The sequence below is a fragment of the Danio aesculapii genome, chromosome 23 (genome assembly GCF_903798145.1).
Source record: "Danio aesculapii chromosome 23, fDanAes4.1, whole genome shotgun sequence".
In the NCBI taxonomy this organism is placed as follows: domain Eukaryota; kingdom Metazoa; phylum Chordata; class Actinopteri; order Cypriniformes; family Danionidae; genus Danio; species Danio aesculapii.
In genome coordinates, this window is record NC_079457.1 from 34,048,363 (window position 1) to 34,070,423 (window position 22,061).

The following is a 22,061-nucleotide window of genomic DNA, read 5'->3' on the forward strand; positions in this document are numbered from 1 at the left end:
ACGATGGTCATCCAGCGTTCTCCAGCCTCTGCCGCCCAGACTGCAGCACTGCACAATAATTTTGGGTAGAGGAGAAATGGTCATGCCCAACTGAGCCTGGTTTCTCTTAAGGTTTTTCTTGTCCTTTACTTTCATCAGTTGGTGAAGTTTGTTCCTCGCCACTGTCACCATGCACTGGCTTGCTTGGTTTAGGACTTGTTGAGCTGCGCATAAATGGATTTGCTCTTCAGTGTTTGGACTTTCAGCAGTGAAAATTAAACCACACTGAACTGATCTAAACTGAACTTCAACTCCGAAAACTGGACTGACACAGTTTCAATTTACTAGAACTTCTATGTTAAGCTGCGTTGACATGATCTACATTGTAAAAATGCTATAGAAAGAAACATGAATTGAATTGAATTAGTATGTCTCTCTGTTTGATATGAGCAAAAAAAAAAAAAAAAAAAACAACAACAAACAAAGCAATGTTGTCAACATAGACTCATTCTGAAAACAGCCTTATATGCATTTCTGAAGATCATGAATATGTAGCCAGAAATATGTATGGCTGCATTTAATCTTTAAAAATGAACTACAAGGGGGGGGGGGGGGGGGATGTTCCTTTTCACGCTTACCAGCTCACCGCTTACCTCTGTATGGACGGCTTTCCTGCTGTTACCAGTTTGTCCAGTAGCTCGCCATGTACGTTGGCGCAGTTGAGACACAGAGAGTAGTTGACCGTGACAACAGGGTTTGTGTCCGGCGAAGCACGGTTACAGAAAGCGGGTAAGACAAAAACAAAAAGCAAAAAATGAAATAGTCACAGCTACCTTTTTAAAGATTTAATGATTTATTTATTTACAGTAAACAGTTTTACGTGCATCCAACCGGCAGGATGTACATTATTATTTTTAAAAAGCAGAATATATTTGAAAAACGTGTTTTCATCATAGTTTACTCTAGTGTATATGCGCATATCCATTTTTCAAATAAAAATGCACATTTTATGAGCGTTTTTAGAATGTTTTGTGGGGAAGTCTTTACTATCACTTTGAATCAATTTAACCCAATTTTTACCCTGCTAAATTAACAACATTGGCTCATTCTGAAAATGTACCACTACATACAATTCTGGAGATCGCAAATTATGTAGCCAGAAGTACATATGGCTGCAAATAATGCCATTCAATTTTTTTTCCCCATTTTTCATTTACGAGCTGACCACTTACCTCGGTATGGATGTTGTATGGATGATGCTGTTACCAGTTTGTCCAGTGGCTCGCTACATACGTCGGCCGGCCTGAGATGCAGAGAGGAGTTGACCGCAACGACAGATTTCGAGTCTGGCAAAGAATGGCTCCATATAGTAATTAAAACAAAAACACAAAAAAAGAAAATAATCAAGTAAATAACAGAGTGAGAATGTGATAAAATCTGAAAATGTGGTAAAAATCAGGCTGTGAGGGCTTTTCTTTTTCTGGGTTTAGGGAAATGGGTGGGTGGTTAATCTGTGCTTTTGAAAACACTATTGGTTGGGTTTAGGGAAGGAGGAGGGTGGGTCAGTCATGGTTTTATGTGATAAGAGCAGGAGCAAATGGCACTCGTGAGAGAAATTTAAGATCTGAAAAAGCATACACATCGGCCTCTGGTGGATTTGCAAAATCAAAAACTGCAAAAAAAAACAAACCTCCTGGGACATATTTGGCACTCTCCAGAAATGTATATTGGGGTACGTTTTCAAAATGAACCCGTGTTGTAAATTAAAGTAATACATTTTTTAATACATTTATTTTTCAAAAGCAAGAACAACCTTATTGATATAGTAAACCATCGAAATCTCAGTCTGTTGTTCTGAATGTGAATCACTGGCCACAGAACAGGAAGATCCCAATTCACACAGCAGCAAACTAATTCAGTTGACATTTAATGAACGTATGCATTTTTTTTACAGTGGTTTTACACTAGATAAATATTCTGACCGAACAACACCATCATGTCAACAGCAGTATTACACACAGGTAAGATAGAGAGAGTGTTTATCTACCTCTGTTTAATACACTCATTACCACAATAATCACTCTGACAGTTACTGTACAAGTAAAATCCCACTTTTTTTTCTTTTGTTTTTTGGATACAAAATAACAACGCAGACCAAATGCCCAGAAGGCTTAGACATGAAACGTGATCGTACCGTTAAACCCAGATGAGTGTTTGATTATTAGAGATTTGCATTAGAAGGAGACAGAGCGAGAAGGAGACAGAGAGAGCGAGAGAGAGAGAGAGAGAGAGAGAGAGAGAGAGAGAAAGAGAGAGAGAGAGAGAGAGAGAGAGAGAGTGTGTGTGAGAGAGAGAGATAGTCTGGAGGATATAAAAGCCTTGAATCTGACAACAGGTGTACATTACAGGTGATGCTCCGCTCCACTTTTTATAAGCTCTTGTTCGGGAGTTCAGCAACTTTTGCGATTCATTAAAATCTTCTTAGGAACACTGGAACTACCTTGAGGTAAACTCACATGTCTAGATTGTCATTCAAAAGTTTGCTGCTGAAGTGTTAGCAGGAATCTGTGCTGATGTAAAGTAGATTGTTTGTATTTGAGCTATTTTGCCTGTCATCACTTCAGTTATAAAATGTTTTTGACTGATCAAACTGCATTCTAACAGCATTCCAGTCTTGGACTCTTTTTAACATGTCTTTTATTATATGTTTTTTTTTAGATGTTGGCAAACCTTGAAAATGTGAGTATTATGTATGTTTCTTTGTTTGCTTGACTGAAGGGATAATTAAAGAGTTCAGATGCTAAAACCTTTAAGTGACATCCAAAAAATTCTCCTAAAATGACCGCCTCCTATATTATGTTCAGTTATTTCACTATAAAGTCAGCGTAAATAAAATATTTGTCACTGTAAAAGTAAAATTACTGAGGCTGCAGACAAGAGAAAAACAAAATATATTGGAAAAGGAAAATATCGAATGACTTTTTAGAGATTTTGGCATCTAAACGCTTCAATTGCTGTTTACAGTCCTACAGGTCTCATTTACATTGTACATTGTAACATTGTATCTAATAGTGGAAATATATACAGTTGAAGTCAAAATTATTATTTTTAATGTTTAACATCTAAATGATGTTTAACAGAGCAAGGAATTTTTCATTGTATGTCTGATAATATTATTTTCTTTTGGAATATCTTATTTGTTTTATTTCGTCTAGAATAAAAGCAGTTTTTAATTTTTTAAAAACTATTTCAAGGTCAAAATTATTAGCCCCTTTTAGCAATTTTTTCCCCCGATAGTCTACAGAACAAACCATCGTTATACAATAACTTGCCTAATTACCCTAACCTACCTAATTAACCTAGTTAATCATTTAAATGTCACTTTAAACTGTATAGAAGTGTCTTGAAAAATATCTAGTAAAATATTATTTACTGTCATCATGGCAAAGATAAAATAAACCAGTTTTAGAAATATGTTATTAAAACTTTTTTGTTTAGAAATGTGTTGAAAAAAGCTCTCTGTTAAACTGAAATTGGGGAAAAAATAAACAAGGGGTCTAATAATTCAGGGATGCTAATAATTCTCACTTTAACTGTACACAAACTGAATCGTGCATATATTTGAGCAATAATCATATAAGTAAATATGCATATAATAGCCATACACTTGATCAATCAGTTTAGTAGGGGTGTAAATAAGACATCTCGTTGGATCTATTGCCGTGATATAATATGGTATTTGTTGATGCTTCAACAAATTATGTGATACAATTTTAATTTTATTCTGTTTAGTTTTGCATCATTCATTCGTTCAAAGTTCCTTTCTTAAGCACTTTTGTTGTTGAAAACTTTTTTAGCACTTAACAACCACCAAACCGCAGGCTAAAAGTGCTATACAATAAATTGACTTCACAAAACAACAATTGACTTATAAAACATACTTAAAAAAACACATATGTAAGACATACATTAACACTATTTAAACAAATATCAAAAGAAGTGTCAAATGCCAAGGAAAAATTATGGGTTTGAGATGGGATTTGAACAAATGTGTTATCTTTTATACTAAATATGATATTTATCAATATGTTGATATTAAGATATGATCTGCTTCATTTGTAGAACAAGTTACTTTTTGTATCAACTCACAAATCCAAGCAACGGATAATATGAGTATTCAGAATTAAACTTAGAATGCATCCACAAAATACCCTTTAGTTTTAAATAACAAATAATACAGGAAAAAAATAAAGAAAGACGCGACATAAACAACAACAACAATAATATAATTAGATATAATAATAATAAAATAATAAAGGAAACAAGCTAATCTTAAACTTCTAAAATGTGCAAATCCCATTTGAAAACAAACCAGCAAAAAGTGTAGATACTAGTTGGAAAAATGTATTTACTTATAAAAATTAAAGTAAATTAAATAACCTTGTTAAAACTAAATTAGAGAGTAGAACTACTTAAGTTAATATCTTAAAATATGTTATAACAAATTATTTGTAAATGTAATGATAATGATATGTATCATGATTTACAGAACACCACTAAAATATAATTCAGTGCAACAGTAGCAATAAACAAATATATTTTATTACACTTCATTTTAACAAATAATTTATTAGACACGTTAATTGTTACTTATATAAGCCTTACATGTATATAAAAATCACTTTTGTAATTTTTATGTAATACACAACATTGGACAACTCACCTTTGTCCTAGATGTGTATTTGCTTGTTTGGATTTGCAATACAGGCAAAACAGATGTATAATATTTCTACTAATAGGTTAACACACACTCTCAATGCAAATGCATGTCACATCACATGCCTGCTGGTGCATGTAAAACACAAGGTTTACTGAGTATTCTTTTGAATGCACAAATCAAACAGAGTTTTGCAACATTTGTCCTGTACTGTTCTGTATACAGTCATGCAAAAAATAAAATAACTTTTTTAAAACAATAAAATACCACTTGTTTCTTTGGATGTACTGAATTTATTTGGTTTGGATTTAAATAAAATGTGAATACTGTATTTTGTAAATGTCTGATAACATTACTTTCAAATGTCAAATATCCATTCATTCATCTGTTCCAATGTCTAATTAATTAATTAATTTATTTATTTATTTATTTATTTATTTATTTATTTATTTATTTAATTTAGAAAATGCCAGTTGGTCAGATTAACAAATGCTTTTATTTGATGTGATCAAAAATCAGAGTAATTTTATAACTTAAGTAGGGATGTAACAATTTACTCGACTCAGGATTCAACACTGATCTCACTTTACATTTTTTAGGATTTTTCAAACAAAATCACCATTTACTAATTATTTTGTAATAATTTTATCTTAATTCCTTAAACATTGCACGTTTACTTGTAATGTAAAAATATGTATTGTCGAATAGCAAAGTTGGTATATATAACTTTTTTTTTTTAAATACTAAATTAAATAATAAAAAAAGAATAATACAACAAAAATAAGTAACTATAACTTAAATAAACTAAGATTTTGTATAGACATATATATCTATTAGGGCTGTCAAATGATTGAAAAAATTAACTAATAAATCACACTTTTTTGTAATTAATCATGATTAATCACAAAATGCCATAATTATTACATGAATAAAAACACAGGAATGTAAGTGCTTTTTGAATTTCAAAACAATCAATGCCAATAACAAACAAAAATGTTTCCATGTTGGATTTTAAGTGGACTACAAAAATAAATAAATAAAATACAGGCATTGCAAATGTGGAAAATTACTATAATAATTAAGTATTGAATACAAACAATTGTACTCATTATAAGGTTGCATTGCGAGTTGAAAACATTAATTATAATGTTTTGCTTAGTCCTCCTTAACATTTAGCCAGTTGCTAAGACAGTCCAGTCTATTGACATTATTGGGGGACAATGTGGCCAATGGGTACATCAAAGGCACGTACCAAAGACTATAGGCTTCTTACAGGGACTTTGGTTCAAAGAGATTTCAGCATCTCTTCACATTTCATTCTAAACAGCTTTGAGCAATACAGACACCGCAAAGACTATAGAATACATACAGAATGTCTTAAAGAGACTTTATACAGTCAGCGAAGTCAGGCGTTTGCGTTTGTTGCTAATAAACGCACACACACATGCACAGAGACAACACGCGCAGTAGAGCGCACCCGGTGAGTGAGGGATCCCTTCAGATTCATCAACACGCACCATCGCGTTCATCAAATTTGCTTAAACTAAGCGTTCTAAAGTATAGCTGTATTTTACAATTAAGGATTCTGACACAGCAACGTGAAGCAGACGCTTTACAAAAGCTGCGTGTAGGAGGAAACACGTCAAACTTAATGAAACATTTGAGAGCGCATGGAATCAGCTTAAAGGCAGAGAAATGGGCTGCCTTTGACAGCTGGCAACATCATCTGGGACTTTTATGGAGTACATTTACATGGACACCAATACTCTGCATTTATGATAACGATATTACTGATTAAGAGTCTACCATGTAAGCAGTGATTTTTGATTACCTTAAAGAACCACCCGAGGTTTTACTTTCCGTTCGCCGGGCATGAACAATATGTTGCTGAATGAGAGTGAACTGCTGAACTGCAGTTAAAGTCGAAAAATTAAAAATGAAACACCCGAAATTACATGAAACTCTGGAGGAAACGCTGGATAGCCTGGTGATGTGACATTAATTGTTTTATACTGAAACTTTCCTTCTAAAAGCAGTTCCTTGGTCTTATCCATATTTTTTTTGCACGTTAAACACACGTCGACCACAGCAGGAAATAAAAAAACTGTGTCAAATGCTGATTTTTTTAAACGCATTAAATATTTAAAATTAATCGCATACATTAACACGCTAATTTTGGCAGCCCTAATAATAATAATAATAATAATAATATATATATATATATATATATATATATATATATATATATATATATATATATATATATATATATATATATATATATATATATATATATATATATAGTAGTCATGATGAATCACGCAGTCAATGAGAGAATATGTTCATTATTCTGAACGCATCGAAGGAGAGGAAAAGGGCATTGTAGTCTCAATGGACAGTGATTTTACTTAGGCCAAACAGTACAAAAGTAGCAAACACATTGCTTTAAATTTTCAGTAACCTGTATACATGTCATGTATTTTGGGGTCAGGAAGTTCTTAGAGAGCATCCTAAAATATTTTTCATGTATTTTTTTAGGTAAAGGTGTAGGTTGTACAGTGCATTGTTAACTGCAGAAGTCCTCTATTAAAAAGGAAGATTAAAAAAAAATTCTAAAAAAGATCAAGCCTCAGTCAGGTAATAAAAAGTAACTCAAAAGTAATTTAATGCATTACTTAACAAAAAAAAAATTACTACATAATTGCATGTGAAATTTACATAAGAAATTTCATCAGTAGTGTGACAGTTTTCATCAGTTTGTTGTGTGCAGAACAAAACAAAAATTACATTTTACTCAAACATAACTACAACCTGTCAATCCATAGAAACTAATAATTGTGGTCTCTCTCTCTTTTAAAAAGCTGTGTATAAACAATCAAAATAGGTGAATAAGTTTTTTCACCTGCTGATTACATTGTGTACATATATTACACAATATTATACACCACTTCCTTGTAAGCCAACATTCTTCAACTTACAGATCCAATACTTCCATGACATGTGCCCTCGAGAGCAGTCATCAGGGGCCCTGGATCTGGACATGATTGAGGAGTATCTACAGGAGCACTCGCTGGAGGTCATGCCAACACCGTGTGTCCAGCGGAGGAACCATGAGGAATGCAGTCTGGCAGGTGAGGGTTAATTAGCAAAAACCAATATACCACACAACCTACGAGGGAAAGGCTCGCTTCTGCTTTTTTCAAATTAATGGAGGCCCAGTTTTTACTTTATAAGGTCAGTGATTTCCTCTCTGACAAAGCTTCTTTATTTGTATATCAAGACGTGAATTCCATCACACCAGTCGTAGACATTTAGGTTAGTGTGGTAAAACTGTGAAGACGGTGGAAAGTTGGTGGTAAACATACATCATGTTCTGAGTTTTACCTGGGATTTATTTCTCTCAATATATTATGTTTATATAATAATGTATTTTTGTAGATTTCTGAATTTGTTCATGGTTATAAATTTAAATGTTTATGTTCAGAGATTACATCTTTCTTTTCCCCCTCAAAATCCAAAGGTAGCACCTTATGGTACTACTTTCTTTTAGTAGTAAGTCTCTTGTAGAACAACATTTAATGAGCCCGTTTTGCATTATAAAATGTAATTTTCTCCAACAACAGGCTGTTGTGCATGCAAGGTCAAAAACACTTTTCCCCACGACTCCCATTTGATTTATTCAGCGATTCATTTGTTCGCAAACCCCTCCTTTGCATGATGCTTATTTGTGGTGATTGGTCCGATGTACAGAGTATATGTGTGAGCTCAATACATGAGTGCATTAAAGCAATGTAGTTAAACACCAGCATATACTCTTCTCCTAACCATATCCTTAAACATAACCCCACGTAATAACAAGACACACATTTAGTATTAATCCACAAAGTGGCAAAAGCTAAACTATTTTGATCATGGCACACGTGGGTAACAGTGATGTAGGAACAGCTGGTGGTGGCCAAAGCAATGACAAACAGCAGAGGGTCACAAGCTCACAACTGTATTTTTATCAGTAAAGAAAGAAGCACACCAGGGCCGGCTCTAACCAATTTGGTGCCCTAGGCAAGATTTCAGGGGGCACCCCTTCATATTGCAGGAAATTCCACTGGTAGTGTACATATACTATTAAGAAACGTATTAGCTTTGTCTTGAACATCTTTTTATTTAAATAAAGCAATTGCACATTCAAAATACTTAGAAAGAAGGATTTGCAACAGTGGGACTGAGAAAACTCAGCAGCGCATTAAAAGACAGAAGAGGAGTATGTGATGCCAGTCTAATTATAAACACGTGATTTAAAGAATAAAATAAGATGTAATGATATAAATGAAAAACCTAAAGATACACAATGTATGTTTTCTGATATACAAATTATATTAGTAATTCATATAAGTGACAATTTAAATTTTATTGTCATTACAGTGAAATGCTAATTAGCGAATGCAAATAATGAGTAAACTGCAGTATAATATACCATGTGGGAATGCTAAGCTATGCTCTGACATAAATAATGTGCACTTTAACACTGATGTAAAGTTTTTAATAAACGCACTTTAAACAGTATGAACTGCAATAAAACAAACAGCTAGACTTGGAAAATGAAGAGCATTTTGATTGATTACTAAAAGCTGGGAAAATGTTAGATAGCCATGCCATTGCAGTTAATGTTATAACACCTGCTGAATAGATCTAATATTTACACATTTGCCTGAAGAAGGAATGATGGGGGTAGTTACATTACTATTACTATTTTCCATAACATCTATGCCCTTCCATAATATTAGCTGACTTTAAAACTAACAGAGAGAGCTAGCTATTTATTGATTAGCAAACCATATTATGCCATACCTATCAACATTGGGATGTAAAAATAGGGGGCAGCAATTAGCTTCAAATGATAGAAGACATAGCAACCATTAGAAAATATTAACAATAAAATAAAAGATTTAGCCTATTAAAATCAATGACGCGTCCGTCAGTTATAGCATGCATTCACTGATTCAGAGTTTACGACAATCGACACACAGCTTTAATGAAAAGAAAGTAAATGCATGCTTTTACGACGTGCATTTAAGCCAAAACAAAGATAAAGCACAATTCTCTTGAACAGCTCTTGCAGTCGTATCACATTTGAGATCGGCTCTAAAAACGGTACTTTCACTTTTCATAGAATGATTAGAAATACGGGGGAAATATTGGAAAATACTTAAATGGGATGATAGCGGGCAAAAACTGGAGGGTTGACAGGCATGTGTCATGCTAATGGTTAATGGCATTATCAATCATAGTTGGGATACAGCAAAATAATCATCTTTATTGTAACATTACCTCTGTCTTTGTCGTGTTTTTCCTCCTCTTCTTTTCTTTTTTGCCTTCCCTGCGCACTAGACAGTTTGGGATGTTTTGACATGTTGAGCTTGATGTCCCATTAAAAAAATGAACACCGTGTAGCAGGTAAAGTCTAATTATTCGGAAGAAGGGGCGTCATTGGCGAGTAGGCAATATTATTATTATTAATGATAATAATAATAATTAGGTTTTGCACTATGCGATTAAATTAATGTGAGCTTATTCTTTTCTGAAGTCATAATACCAACAAGTATTAGGAATAGTGAAGTTACACTCTTTCCTTGAAGAATCAATAGTTTTAAACATGGTGCACTTTCAGATATAGAACTTAGCTGGATGTTTTCAGTCACTTAGTGCTGTGTTACACAATGAATGGAAGGTCATTTCCAAAAACCCATAATAGGGGCTCTTTAAGCTTTTCTAGTCAAGTTTCACAAGGAAACTTAACTGTTCTGTATTGTCAGAAAAGTGGCTAGTTTGTATGAAATGATTTATCTCATACAAAAGTGATTTTTGAAAAGAAATGGTAAATTCATGCTAAAATGTAAAATTCACATGATTCACACACACACATACATACACACACACACACATATATATATATATATATATATATATATATATATATATATATATATATATATATATATATATATCACAATAATATCACACAAGTAGCTGTGCAATATAGGCCTTGTGCCTTAGTGTCCCACCAGTGACAATATACAGCCATATCGCACTGCTTTGAGTGTGATAATAGCCCATTTCACACAGTGATAATAGTAAATTCACAGAAGCACAGTTCACACAGTCAAGAACATTCTGGATTTTTTTTTTCTGGAAAAGACCATTTACACATCCATTCCAAAATATAGTTAAATTCTGACAGCTTTAACAACAAATGACCTCTAAACGGCAACGCTTTTATTTTCAAACATAGAAGGGGTCGGGCTTTTGTTGATGGTATCACTTTCATTTAAAGCTTTAGCATTCATGCAGCTGCTTTGTTCCAGAGAAATCCAAAGGCAGAAACACGAACCGCAGCTAAATGTTTACAAATTTAATGACATACAAATTCTGTGGATGGATAAGTATTGTGAACAACTTATATGAAAGCATTTTTAGGAACACTTTCACATGTCGAGATGTTCATAATATGTGTGTGTGCTGGCGCTCACCGGCTCCTTCACGTGCACACGCATCAAGCAACTGAAGCAGAGCTTAAAGCTAAACAAACAGCATATCATAAGCATTTTATCGATACTTTTTTACACAGTTGGCATTAGGAAGGTGACAAAGATCTAGCAGCTAAATGTGTCTGGCAAAATGTTCAAAGGCTTTTATTTTCATAAACTGCGTGGATGTGAACACGTCTGAGTTTTCTGATTGGCTGGAGTAGAAGTCTCATGTCAGCCCGTTCTAGACGTGACCAAGCTCTTTCAGGCAGTCTTCCTTCTCAGGGTTCTTGCATCATTTTAAAAGTAAAATTTAATGATTTTTAAAGACTTTTTTAAGACCTCAACAAAAATAATTTAAGACCCAAAAATTTCATAATTTCTTTGGAATAGGCTACTCAATTGAATTTCCTCGTTAGATTTAAATGAATTGTGCCTCGTCACAGTATGGATAACCCACAGTACCTTCCTTTTTGGTATCTGGCGGTGAAATGAAACTGTTCTAGCTGACTGTGAGGTGGCGTCTGAACTAGAGCTGTAATCTCTAGTAATGGGTTCAGGCTTTTTAAAAGCTGTCAATCAATATGTACTTGTCGGGCTCGGGCCCTACCGGGCCTAAATTTTATGGCCCGATAGGGCCCGAGCCCGACAAGTACATATTGATTGACAGCTTTTAAAAAGCCTGAACCCATTTATAGCCCAACATTATTCAAATGTGCACATGCACACAGCTCTTTTGCCTTTTTTCATGAATAAGTCGTTTATGTGTTAACATTACTTAAGTTGGAACAAAAAAATAAAAAAAAGTCCTCTGTAACATCTTAACATCTCAGCACTCTAAATAGACCTGCGTACATACACTTAGCCTTTAAATTGGCCAACACACCAATAAAAATACGTCTTTCTTAACAAATTAAATTAAAATAAATGATAAATGATGATGGGTATTTGGCAATAATGAATTTAGGATAAAGGGTCTGTGGGATTTGTTTTGCCACTTCTCTTCACTATCTGCATTAAGGTGACGGTGAAGCTGAATAATAAAAGTTTAATGCCAACATTAGCTTATATACTCTGTCTACATTATGATTTTATGGTTTATTTTAATATTTAGTTATAATTTGAAAATTCTTTACTCATCAAGATTGGGCTATGTGTTTTTGTGAGGGAACATCATTGAATCCACTGTAAATGGCTTTAGTGCAGTCCTGCGCTCACTGAGCATTATTGACCTGGCTAATTTAGCATGTTTTGGGTTTGGGTAGGATTGTTGGTAGGATCTTCCACCAGTCAAAAAACATTCATTTCATCTTCCCTGTCAGCTCGCTGTACAGTTTAGTGCTCTACCGTAATACGCAGTGTATGAGCGACCGCCGAAATACCTTAGCAGCTAGAATGACTGTTCTTATTGAACTAGCAGCTGGCCTGACCGCAGTCAAAATTCGCTCCTTTTGACTTCTCTGTCATCATTTGTTTCACCTTTGCAGGGATGGATTTTAATGTTGTAACAAACGATTTGATTACTTTCTCGAGCTAATCGAAATGCATCACATGACTGTTCATTAACTGCGCAAGCCCAAGGTCGCCGGGCCCCACCCCGTCTAAAATGATAGAAATTAAGTCTGAACCCATCCGTCGGGTTCGGGCAAATATCTTCAGCTCTAGTCTGAACTAGTAACATTGTTAGGTCTAGCTGCAAACAATGCAGGGATTAACCTGGAACCGCTATGACTAGCTGTTGCAACGTAAGTTATCGATGGTGCTTTCCTCCTTTCATGTCTGACTCGATGGCTTTGAGCCCCATGGTCCCTAAAGAAAAGGTCTTTTTGCAGAATTTAAACATTGCCTCATAGCCACGTTGAGGAACTACTTTCTTCTGCCATTCATTCACATCTACAGCTGACATCAGAACTGCAGAAACCACTGCTAACTCACAAACGTCACTTTAGAGCTAATATTTGAATGATTCTCTTACATAATGTCTAAAGTGAAGACAAAACAGGTGATTTTGCTGATATTTTAAGATTCTAAGGCTGAACGGCATGAAATGTCATCAGTTTATAGACATTTCCCTGTATTTCTATGCTGCAATCAGGAGATCACAAAAATTAACCTTAAAAAAGCTAAAGCAAAGCAAACTCTACCAGATTACTATGGTATAAATACAGCACTACAACATACAAAAGAGAGAGATAAATAAACTGCATAGTTGCAATCTAAACAACTACACTTTAACCCTCTGAGTTTATATTTTGCAGCTCTGACTTTATTTCTTAGAAGTCTTAGTCTCACAATTCAGATATGTTTTTCTTTTTTTCTCAGAATTGTGGCATTATTGTTAACTCAGTTGTGAGCTCATAGGCCTTTTCACATTCTGACTTTATTTCTCATTGCACATTATAAGGCTTTCTTGCAGTTCTGACTTTATTTTTAGGTAATTGTTTATATAACTTCTTCATCAGAACTGCAAAGTCACAATGCTAAGGTTTAAACTTGAAAGTTTGAGGAAAAAAGTCAGTTTTTTTAAATAGTCTGTTAGTGGTCAATAAAATAGATTAACCTGCCCCAGGGCTTTGCGAATAATCAAAATTAAATCTCAAATGTGATTGAGGCCACTGTCGCCACTGGCTTGTATGATTCGGGACTTGTGGAGCTGCGCATCAATAAAATTGCTCTTCAGTGTGGACTAAAACTCAGAAAACTGGACTGACATTGTTTCAATTTATTATAATCTTCTATGTTAAACTGCTTTGACACAATATACATTGTAAACACATTAGCGCTATAGAAATAAAGATGAATTGAATTGAACTGAATTGAATTGAGGAAACCTGTGATTGTCATGCATCTGGTCAGGGAACAGAACTCCAGAAGCCAAAGGGTGCTCTCATGTGGAAACTCCAAACGTTTGTAAAGAAGAAACACAGGAATTCCCCATGGTGTTGCATTATAAACAGAAAATTTAAATGTTTTCTATTGATTCAATGTTACTGATAAACACACAACTACAAATTCATCTCACAGAAGGATTTATTTCAAACACTCGACTGAAGTTATCAAGTAAAAAATTGTAAAATGTATTATATTTTGTGAAATTTTCAAGTGAAGCATTTACTACACAGAACTATAGTTCATTGAGAAGCTACACAAACAGCTGTCATTATAAAAGAATGATTATGTCATTATCGTCCAATTAAAACGATTTTGATTTTGAACGCAATTAAGGCTTACCCTGCCTACAATTTTGAGGGGGAAAAAACTCTTTTTCTATGGAATCACATTCTTTTCATGGAATAAAGTTAAGAAATGTAAATACAATTTTTATCTCACAATTCTAAACAATCTTCAAACAAACGATACCGCTTTAAAAGTGGCCAGAAAGCAGTATTTATTTACACTTTTAGGGAAATCTTCTAATGTTATTTTTAAACTTGTAGCTGCAAGTTAAGTTGAGATAGGAGCCGCAACGTCTTCTAGCCTTATAACGTTGTAGATTGCAGCGAGTAGCATATGTGATAACAATGAGTGATTTGTTTCCACAGAGAACAGCTGGTCTGGTCGTTATGCATATGAATGGAATTACGGTGAAGTCTCAGGAACAGATGAAACTCGCAAACAACAGCCTCCGCCGCAGCAGACGTGGCTCTGCCAGTCCAGTCACAGCGAGTGGGTAGGTTTAACCAGACGGAAACATTGCAGTAATATAAACAACATGAATACATTAAGTTTGAACTGAGCATGGATGTAATTATTTACCATCTGTGTTTCAGGGACACTTCCAGTATGACAGGAGCCACTGCAGTGATTCAGATTCACTGTCCACCAGCTCTGGGTGTCAGGAATTTCCTCCTTCTCCAACCACAGACAGGACAGTACAGATCGCGTATGACTCGCTGACACTAGCGCCACTCACAGGTAAAACACAGCGCATGTCTTATTTTAATGTCAGTTTTAGAGACTGATAAATCTGCATGATGAGTGTATGTTTTTGTACATATTATATAATTTAAAGTAGTTTTATATAGGGTAAATTTGCATGAAACTGTCTTCATCAGAATATGCATTTTGGTCATTAATTTCAAAGACAACAGCATTCTGGTGGCCTAAAAATACAAAGCTTTTTTGATGTTTTATCAAGTATTTCTAAGCCATTTGACCAGTAGGTATCAATTAGTGAGCGATATAATCAGCTGCTAAATTCAAATCTGCTTTCCTGCAACAGCTCACAATGATTCTGAAAAAGACACGTATGACACGCATGTCATAAATCTCAATTTATAAATGTTTCAAAATTATATTATTTTAGGGTGCTTTCACACCTAGATGTTTGTTTTCGAACCTTACTTGTTTGCCCAGTTATGTTTGGAATATGAGAATCCAGCAATCGCACTCGGATTCGCTCTAAAACAACGGTCCGACATCGCACGAATGAGGTGGTCTCGGCTCGATTAAAACAAACTCTGGAGTGGCTATATCCTCCTGAGACCCGAAGAAATTTATTTTTATTTTTTTCTGTGATTTCCTACATCCTTTGGGTTTTAAAAAAATTCTACAATTTAGAGTTTTTACATTTTGTTTTTATTTTTAATTTTACAGCATGTCCATGAAAGTGGACCACAAGACCATTTTAGTTCAAAACGACCGCCACTCAGACAACAAAACTATACAGGATATGGCTGTAAAGGGATAATAATCCAATATTAATGTAACAAAAACAAAACAAAAGCCATTTTTTCCTTTTGTATTGAACTTACAAACGGTTTAGTCTGAAAGAGTGCCGAACTCAAAAAAAAAAAGAAAAAAAAAAGTGATGTTAATCCAAAACAAATTTAACATAAAAGTGATTTAAAACTGATTGTCATTCTCTAATTGTCTCTAATTGTCCAATTGTCAGACTCTAAATCAGTTTCTCCCTCAACTATTTTATAAAGAATCATTTCTGCTTCAGTTCTGCCCCCTACAACATGCAGTCATTAATTACATTAGGATGGTCCACTATAGTGGACATTTAAAAAAGGATTTTTTTTTAAACACAAACAAGTTAACAGCTTTGAAAGCTAAATGTATTGTTCCTGACACTTAAATAAACATATAAATATAATAAAATTAGTAAAAAAACATGTAAAAAGCAAAATTTTACAACCTCTCTCCTTCCCATAAAATGTACTTTTTTATGTCAGCCATTTTGGATGCAGTGTAAGTGGTTCCTAGCATGCCAGGCAATGAAATTACATATCACTAGAAAGCCCAGGATGTCCTCTAAACAGTACAATAGGACTTGACAGAGTAGCTCAAAAAATTCAAAGAAAATTCATGTAAATGCAATGTCCTCTACAGAAGACACGAGTCAATGGGCGGAGTCTCAGGAAGATATGAAGAGAAAATGATGAGTAGGGTGGGATGTCATTCCAACCAGTGAATGTGCGTTTCATGATGAATATGAAAGTAAAAGCATGCTGAAATATTAACAAGAGCTGTTTATCTGTTTGGAGAATTGACCGAATTAACCATCTTATATTAATTCCATATTTTAATCTTATAATATTTTGTATTAGGCCTGTTGTTTTGTTCATTTGTGCACTGACACCTTGAAAGAAAGATCAACATTGATCTGCTTCATGATCAGACTGCAGTCTCAGTTCATCTGTTATTTCTCTCTATAATGTAAGCCTATAATTAATAATTCTAGCCAACATTTTTTAAATAGATTGATTTAATAGATAGATTTTTACAACCCTTGACAACTATAAATGAGAAAGTATTACCTCTCTGATTTATATTTGATGACAATGCCTATGGGTGTCAAACTCAAACCTTTTTGGCACTTATTGATCACCATTATAAATTAAAATAACCCCGAATGACAGCTAAGCAGAATCTATTGCTCTCTAAAAAATAAACCCTGAAATTGACCAATGTATGAAGCTTTTACTCGCACGTGACTTGTTTTGACTATTTATTTAGGATATTTACTGTGTGAAAGCGAACCGCACCAAAAACAAATATTGTAACAATTTTAATCCCTGTTTCGGAACAAAACAATCGGTCTACACGTGTGAAAGCACCCTAAGGTTTCATGCATTTGAACATTAGAACTGGCACAACATAATATTTATGGTTTGAAAGAAACACGCTGATGTCAATAGAGATAGCAATTCTACTTGTTTTTAAGCAACATACATGCGTTTTATTCACATAAGATATTCTATTATTCTTCTAGTTAAACAGACACTTACTTTTATGTATTTCAGGAGAATTTGATAAATTAAAATGTTGTAAATCTAGCAGCTTTAATCTCTCCACTGCAGCACACATTGCTAACATGGGCTAACATTGCGTTTGTCATTATTTGCAAACAAGGGAAGTCCAATAGCCGCATTTCCACTGTCGGGCCAGTGCGATCTAGGGCTTTTATCGGGCCACACTGTGCCAATAGGCCGGGAGCATGAGCAGTGAGGCCAAAATCATGTCGCATTTACACTGTGGGGCTAGTAGCTCGCAGTGCGTCACTTAAACCCTGCCCCCAGAACATCCCCCGGTCACAAAACTTGCCAAGTTCAGTGGGAGTCAGGCAGGCAGATAAAGCACACCATCGCATCATCATGAAACGATTAAAATGAAGACAACCAAAACATGCAAATGACACATTACTGTATAGCATTACATTACATGTCTGTATGCACAGGTCTATGTATTTTCATTCATTATATTTGTTTACTTGCCGACTGACTGTTGCTCCAGAGGGACCTAAAACATAATTTTTTCCATAGGCTATATGAAACTTAATAGGTAATTCCCCTTTATTTATGATAATAAATTAGGGATGTTGCATAATATTCAGTTATCTTTAGTAAAGGAAACTATAGCCTACGTTTTGTTGCACTCAGCAGCTATCCACTAAAGCTCTACATTTACATTTTAAAATGTTACTACATCATATAAAAACATAAACATTTGTTTGAGGACATAGAACACACTTTTTACGTGCAGTTTTTCGCAATCCATTTGTAAAGCAGCGCTGCATGACTGGATGATAGAAAAGAAGGTAGTTTCTGATGGTTTCACTCACCCAAACTCTGTTTGCACAATTTGATTAATATCATTGTATCCAAATACTTTAGAAATAATATTTAACAACTCTTCTGTTGTTTATTGTTTTTAGAAAATATCTAAAATCTTTTTTTATTAGATAGGCCTTTGTAAAATGAAAGTTTAAAATGGCTTGAAACGGTTTAATTTACTTGTGTTTATTAACTTATTTATTTAGTTTTGTAAATATCACTTATAAATTAAAACTGCTTTAATATTTTATGCAACACCATTACATTTAAAAGGAAAACATAGGGCAATTATAAGCAAAAAGACCTCTAGCCTATAAGGTGTTTTATGGAATCTTAAACGGAACAGCTAGGTCTATGTTTTTTTTTTTCCTTATTTATTTTTTTGGCGTATGCACTCATGTATGATTGGAAAACGAGTGTAATGGCAGCACGGAATTTTTACCAGACGCGGGCAAACTCCGCCTCTCCTTTCACTCAGCCCCGAAGCCCCAGCTGACCCTCTTTGGCCCAAGGTATTCAGCTTTGGCCCGATCAGGCCCCGGAAGTGACAGTGGAAACGCGCCTGGTCCTGTCTCTTCCTGGCAGTTTTATCAATTTACACAATTTGAAGGAACTGAAGCTGACTACCAGACGGTGTGTGCACAGAGTGCTTCCTTACAAAGTTATATCCACAACTATTGGCCTAACATGCATTTTAGATTGTTTTCACATAAAAACATTGTTGTCCGTTCACAATTTTGTACACAATGTAAAGGAGAAAATTTTCCCCATCTTGGTTCTGTTAATGTAATTTCTTCTCAGAATTGTTACTTTTTTTTCTCAGAGTCACAAGCTTAGAGGCTTTTCGTGTAATTTACTGTATATCCCACCATTCTGAATTGGTTCAATTACAAAACTATTTTCTGTGGGTGGGTTATTTATCCCTTTAACTACCTCATTAAGAAAAAAATATTTGGATAGCATTTCTTAACTCCTAATGTCGCTAGTTAACACACCCAATGCATTTTTTTCATGATTTCTAAAATATCAGCCTCTAACAAATGGTTGATATGTCAGTTTATGATAAAGGTACCAGACTTAATATATATACTATAAATAAAATCAGCAAATATGAAGTGTAAGATCAATTTATTAAAAAAAAAAATGTAAATAAAACATTTAGATTTTTAAATACTAAATCACCTTTTGAGTATGCCACAAAATATTTCAGATTCTCTTTTTTTTATAAATATTTTTTCGGTATTTCCCCTTTAATGGACAGTACAGTATTGACAGGAAAGCAGAGAGGGGGGAAGGATCGGCATAGGACCACGAGGCAGGAATCAACCTCAGGTCGCGGTGAGCACCGGAGTGCATATGTCGACGCACTAACCACTACATCACTGGCGCCAACTTCAGATTCTCATTTAACATGTTTCTTGTTTTGTTTTGTTTTTACAATAAATTGTTTGATTTTTATTTATTTTTTGTAAACCAACAATGCTGTGTGTAAGCCTTTGTTTAAAACAGCCATTCTTTAAATGATTTTACAACAGTCATTATTTAAAACAGTAAAAACATACAACCATTTGGTAGTGGGGCAGTCAAAAGGTTATTAGCAGTTGTTATGTTTACATTTTTAAGATTTTAAAAATGTTGTAGTTGTAGCGGTCAATTAACAAAATTTTTGACTGGGTGATAAAAAAAACAGCTTTTTTGCTGAAATTGACTTTAGTAAATAGGTTAATTTTTATTCTGAGATACACGTGACATAATAATTATTAATAACACAACATATTGTGCACTGGTGTTTTACTGTTTTGATAGATGGATGGATGTAAATGTTACATTGTTCTTCTTGAAATTCACTAAAAGCAACTACACTATTTCTTAGGTAAAAGGAAGGAGCGACTGTTCCAGTTCTTGTATGAGATGCTGCAGACACCAGACATGCGGAGCTGCATTTGGTGGGTTCAGTCCAACAACGGGACTTTCCAGTTCTCATCACAGAATAAGGAGAAGCTGGCAGAGATGTGGGGCAAACGAAAGGGTAACCGCAAGACCATGACCTACCAGAAGATGGCACGTGCCCTGCGAAACTATTCCAGAACAGGAGAGATCTGCAAAGTGAAGCGCAAACTCACCTATCAGTTCACTGAGAGAACACTGAGAGGCCTGCAGAACAACTCGCAGAGGTTATTGGGTAGTTAATGTGGTGTGTCCACCAATGTTTGTTTTTTTGTTTTTTTCTCTAGGCGGGAAATTGTAAACAAATACTACGTATTTTACAGAGGATGATTTTGCCTTTTTATGGTTCATAATGCAATGTGGGTGTAAGGAAAACAGATTTTCTAATTTTACATGGCTAAAGTGATTTTTTTTTTGTTTACAATAACATGGAACTGTAGGAAGTTGAAGGTGATCTTTGAAATATGTTAATCTAAGGATTGTTGACCATTACACTACGTTATATGTAGTCATGAATCCGTTTTTGTTGCCCTTTTTATATAAAATGTGTCATTTTTGTGCTAATTTGACTTTTTTTAATGGCATTAAAATGTTAATACTTGGTATTCTTGAATAAATTAATTTTAACTCACAGCTGTTTGTTTGGTTTTGGAGAATGAACAAGAAAACCAGTAGCCATAAAGTTGTTGAATCTAATACATTACACTGTACAATAAATGTTTATTTTTTTTATTCAATAATTTTTAATTTGACTGAGCCAGACTAAGGTGTAGAGTTAACATGGACACAGGGGACATATCCCCACTAATATCCATCGATTATTGAATTGTCCCCACCAATAAATCCCCTCCAAGAAAATAATGCTTTGTCAACTCTCATTAGCCTAGGTGTACAGAAAGGGTTAAATCCTGTTCTCTACTCAAGTCCTACCTCCGCAAACACATACAATGTGATTGGCTGTGTTTTATCTTGTGTGAGGCTGTAGCTGTGTTTGGGTGTTTGAAGTACCAAAATGAAAGTGCAAGAAAATCCAGTTCTATATAAGGCTTTTGACTATGTGCAAAGGAAAATGGCTATCACTTGACGCAAAAGTATAAAACAGACTTTACAGTCGAAGATTCAGGCACGTGGTGGGTGACACATGGGTATCAAACGTCAATCTACACCTTTGAACCAGACTATCTAGTTCTGTCATTAAAGGAATAGTCTTCCCAAAAATGAAAATTCTGTCATCATTTACTCTCCCTTTATTTGTTTCAAACCTTTATGAGATACAAAGAGAAACAAAGATATTTTAAACACATATGACTGACTTCCATCGTATATATTTTTTTCTATTATGGAAGTCCAATTACAGAAGTTCCCAGCTTTCTTAAAAATATGTTTATATGCTCCCATAAGGTTAGGAAATATGGCCTGCACTTTCATCTTTATGCAGACGATACACAAATCTGTCAATCAAAAAGGAAATGATTCCTCTGTTGTGAACTCCCTGTCGCTGTGCCTAGAGGAGGTAAAAGCATGGCTTTCTGAGATTTTTTTTTTTAATGAGGAGAAAACAGAGGTTATTATATTTGGGCCTAATAATTTGCTGGACTGTAAACGCCCCAGGTTAGGCAACTTGGAGGAGTTTAGATCACTCCAGGTACGTAACCTGGCCGTAAAATTAGATCAGAACTTAAAATTTAATTAACATATTTCAAGTCCAGTTGGAAATAGTATTTACCAACTTCGCTTTCTCACTAAAATGAAGTCCTCCCTCACTACACATTCTCTGGAAGTTGCCATACATTCGCTTATAACCTCCCGGTTAGACTATTGCAACTCTCTCTGTTT

General features: G+C 34.5%; 1 protein-coding gene across 1 annotated transcript; it reads left to right on the forward strand.

The window, feature by feature from the left end:
- Positions 1-2,393: 2,393 nt before the first annotated feature.
- On the forward strand, positions 2,394-20,802 carry LOC130217340 (transcription factor PU.1). Its single transcript, XM_056449435.1, has 6 exons — positions 2,394-2,485; positions 2,698-2,718; positions 7,677-7,827; positions 14,760-14,887; positions 14,988-15,132; positions 20,152-20,802. The coding sequence occupies exons 2-6, from the start codon at positions 2,698-2,700 to the stop codon at positions 20,466-20,468; spliced, it is 762 nt and encodes a 253-aa protein (XP_056305410.1). The 5' UTR covers positions 2,394-2,485; the 3' UTR covers positions 20,469-20,802.
- Positions 20,803-22,061: the final 1,259 nt, after the last annotated feature.